At 40.5% G+C, this 4,215-nt stretch overlaps 1 protein-coding gene across 1 annotated transcript in view; it reads left to right on the top strand.

Moving 5' to 3' along the window:
* ZSCAN29 (zinc finger and SCAN domain containing 29) overlaps positions 1 to 2,435 on the top strand; it is a 23,526-nt gene extending 21,091 nt beyond the window's left edge. The window contains exon 5 of the mRNA XM_007935260.2: positions 1,531 to 2,435. Within this exon, the coding sequence (XP_007933451.1) occupies positions 1,531 to 2,435 (905 nt within the window). The remainder of the gene's footprint in view (positions 1 to 1,530) is intronic.
* The last annotated feature ends 1,780 nt before the right edge of the window (positions 2,436 to 4,215 follow it).

The raw sequence follows: 4,215 nt of genomic DNA on the forward strand, positions 1-4,215 counted from the left end.
CCAGCCACTCCTCGGAAGGAAGGCTGGGCAATCCTACTTCCGTAGTGATACTGCCTCGGAAACCCAAGGAGGGGTCGCTATGAGTCGGGGCTGACTCGATGGCAAATAACAACAACAAATATATGTGTGTGTGTGTGTAAACTTTTTTTTTTTTTTTACCCCCAGCTTAGATTTAATTCGGGCAATCTGGGATCTAGAGTTCCTTCTCCAAAACATCTGAATAACTGCAAAATCTCATAGCCTAGGCCCATAGGAGACTGGCAGTTGGTCCTCCTTTTCTTAAGAAGTTGCTTAGAACACCTGGGCATTAGAGTAGGTGTTTTGAAACATTTAGTGATTATTTTTCCAAGGACAAAGAAACTTCTTTTAGAGAGATTCTTCCTAGCAAAGTTTCTCTCTCAGAAGACCTCTTGTTCATTGAAAACCACTATATATTTTTCTAGGAGCTCTGGTAGTATAGTGGCTAAGGCACTTCTTGACTGCTATCCAGAAGGTTGGCGGTTCAAACCCACCAGCTATTCCTTGGAAGGTAGGTTGGCAATCTACTGTAGTGATACTGCCTCGGAAACCCAAGCAGGGGTTGCCATGAGTCAGGTCCGACTCGATGGCGAAGAACATATATTTTTCTAACCTGTTTTCATTTCCTGTATATATTGGAATTTGAGGTAAAATTACCATGTAACTCTTTCTAGATACAGACGTTTGCCAAAAGTTTTCCTGGGCATTCCATTCTAATCCCTTTAGCTACTGGCAAAGAAAAGAACCTGGAATAACATGATAGGCCTGGGATAAGGCAAAAATCCAGCATTAGAAACTGTCTTTCCTGTATAAACATGGTGACAGTTTGTCTTAAGCTCAGTGGGTTTTCCTTGCTCTACTGAGGATTTTCTGAAGATACAGGAAGGGTTAGAGGATATTAATGACCACCTGTGTACATGAAGGGAGCTCTGGTGGCATAGTGCCTAAGGCATTTGAATGCTAACCAGAAGGTTGGCAGTTCAAATCCACTTACCCTCTGCGGGAGGAAGATGGGGCATTCCTACTTCCATGAAGATCTACCACCTCAGAAACCCAATGGAGGTTGCTGTGAGTCAGAATCAACTTGATGGCAGTGAGTTTGACTTCTTGTTTTTGGTATGTATATAAGGAGCCATGGTGGCACAATGATGAATCTGCTCGACTGCTAACTGAAACCACCAGCTGCTCTGCAGTATGCTTCTATAAAGACTTACAACCTAGGAAACCTTATTGCGGCAGTTCTATAGGGTTGCTATGAATTGGAACTGACTCAGCAGTGGTGGGTTTGGTTTGGTTGGATATAGATGAGAAGCAAGTGATAGGTTGCCAAGGAGAGAAATAAAACATTAGGGTTTTTTTTGAAACATTAGAATTTTAATAGATGATGATGATTTAGGATCTAGAGCACTTTAGTTTTTTCTTAATCATCTAATTAATTGCAATACTTGCTTTTCCCACTTTTACTTTGCCTTTGAGGAAGGGGATGACTTTAAAATTCCATTCTTTTATCAGGTTTTGAGGCTGGATTTGAGAATGAAAAGAATCCAAATCGGGATATTTCTGAGGAAGTACAACTGCACAGGACATTGCTTGCAAGATCCGAAAGGAAAATTCCTCGGCATCATAATCAGGGTAAAGGCAATGAGAGTGAATGTAGATCAGGAAGACAGTGGGAAAAGACCCCAGGGGAGAGAAGAGAAAAACTGATACTCCCAGAAAGGAGCTTAGAGAAAGTTCTAAATCATCAGAAACCATACTTGGGAGAGAGATCCTATAAATATCTCAGATATGGCAAAAGCTTTAGTCCAAACTCCCACCTCATGCATCAGGTGTCCCACCAGATAGCAAACCCATATAAATGTATGGACTGTGGGAAATGCTTCAGTCGTAGTGCACGCCTCATTAGACACCGCAGAATCCACACTGGAGAGAAGCCTTATAAGTGTCTTGACTGTGGGAAAAGTTTCCGTGACAGTTCAAATTTCATCACCCATAGGAGAATCCACACAGGAGAGAAACCTTATCAATGTGGTGAGTGTGGAAAATGCTTCAATCAGAGTTCAAGCCTTATAATTCACCAGCGAACCCACACAGGAGAAAAGCCCTATCAATGTGAAGAGTGTGGAAAAAGCTTCAATAACAGTTCTCACTTTAGTGCACATAGGAGGATACACACAGGGGAAAGACCCCATGTATGTCCTGATTGTGGGAAGAGTTTCAGTAAGAGTTCTGACTTACGTGCACATCATAGAACCCACACAGGAGAGAAACCTTATGGGTGTCATGACTGTGGCAAGTGCTTCAGTAAAAGCTCTGCCCTAAATAAGCATCGAGAAATCCATACACGAGAAAAGCTTCTGTCACAGTCAGCACCGAAGCAAGCCCCGGAGGATCTAGAAAGGAAAGCCCTTCAATAAATGTACTGTTTGGAAAGTCTTCCAACAGTGAGATCCATCTCCTTTTCTTTGCCCAGCTACCTTGGGAAATATTCTTTAGGATCTGTTCCTCTATTCTTTACGGTTCTCCCAAATCTAAAGCCAAATTTCCAACATAGTCATCTTAAAGAATGAAAGGGGAATTTCAGTCCCTCTATGTCTGCATCTGAATTGATAGGTAACAACTTTTCCCTCTCAGTGCCTATACTGTTCCCTTAATAAAGTAGAGAAGATGCAGTAATAAATCCCATAAATTTGATTGCACCTTCTTTACTCATCCTGTTACTCAGCTGCATTTGACTGGATAAACCTGTCACTGAAGCATCTCATGGAGAATTTATGAGACTTTTCTTAAGACTAGCTCTTCTTTAAACAATAACGGAAATGCTTGGAAAAAAAACCTGACTTTTTGTACATTTAAGTCTGTGCTCAGAATGACATTTATTGCACATACCATTTATTTTCAGAGATTTTAATGTCCATCTTGGTTCTGCCCTATGAAATATTTTGTCAAGAACTTGTTATATATGTCAAAACAACATAAACCTAGTATAAATATTGAGGTATGAGCCCTGGTTTCTTAGTTTTTTCCAAGTTCTAGAAGATTTGGAATAGAAAAGCACTACATTTACAGCATCTAGTTTGATTTCTTTCTGCCCCATTATATCTGAATTTCATCTGTCCCTTGTCCAGATACCCAAAGAGTAAGCCAGGTAGATGTGGTGATAGACAAAGTAGTTAAAGTGGCCAATAGCAAATGTTCCATATCCCACACACTCCAAACACCTAGTACAGTGTTATGCACCCTATGGGTGGTTCAATACTAACCTGCAATGACCAGAAGCCACTGCTGCCTCCTTGTGTACTGGAAAAACAGATCACTTAGTACCAACCGTCCTTACCCAAACAGCAGAAAAGATGAATTATCTTTGGACTGTGGAGTTGCCAGTCTGTGGCTGAAACACGTACACACACTCACATTCAACTGGATATATCTATTTTTAAAAGCAGCTCTTCGAATGTAATTACTACTCTTAATACTAAAATAGTATTAAATGCCCATATGTTCATAATAGTGTGATGTGCCCTGTACAGCACAAGTTAATCAGACCCTGTTTTTGTCCTTACAGTCAAAAACAGATGACAATATGGACAAATAATAAGTGCACATGTATAGTTAGGGCGTCTTCAAGAAATCTAGAAAGTTACATAGTGACACTATGCATAAATGTTAAGGTCCAATGCATTTGAGTTTCCTATAAGAAAAACCTGGAAAGTATCCTATTTAGGAAGGCTCTATGAAGCAGGAAGTGTTCAAAGGAGGGAAAGTTCCTGGGTAATTTAGGGTGGGATGAATTTTCCAAAACTAGTTGCGAAATTGAGTGCTGAATGGGAAAATTGGGGAGCGTAGTATTTTGTGTAGATGAAGAAGTCGTCAAAGGGCCAGACTATAAGGAAGGTTACTTTGATAAAGCTTGGTTCAGCACAAAACTTCAGAAGCATGATGTGGGCTGTGCAGTAAGCAGAGAATTGACTTAGCTGAAATATGGAGTACCAGAAGCAGACCAGAAAGTGGTACACCTTCATGATCAGGGACTCATGCTATATTAACTACACAGCAAGGAAAGAGCTGGCTGGCAGTGGGAAGGAAGAATGAGAAGTTTTAGGGGACTAGCTCTTTTTTTTTTCTCTCTCTCTCTCTCTTTTTTAATTGTGATTTGGGTGAAGATTTACAGAGCAAATTCACTTTCCATACAGCAGT

The sequence above is a fragment of the Orycteropus afer genome, unplaced genomic scaffold (assembly GCF_000298275.1).
Source record: "Orycteropus afer afer isolate SDZICR_OR568_19922 unplaced genomic scaffold, OryAfe1.0 scaffold00026, whole genome shotgun sequence".
Classification (NCBI taxonomy): Eukaryota; Metazoa; Chordata; class Mammalia; order Tubulidentata; family Orycteropodidae; genus Orycteropus; species Orycteropus afer.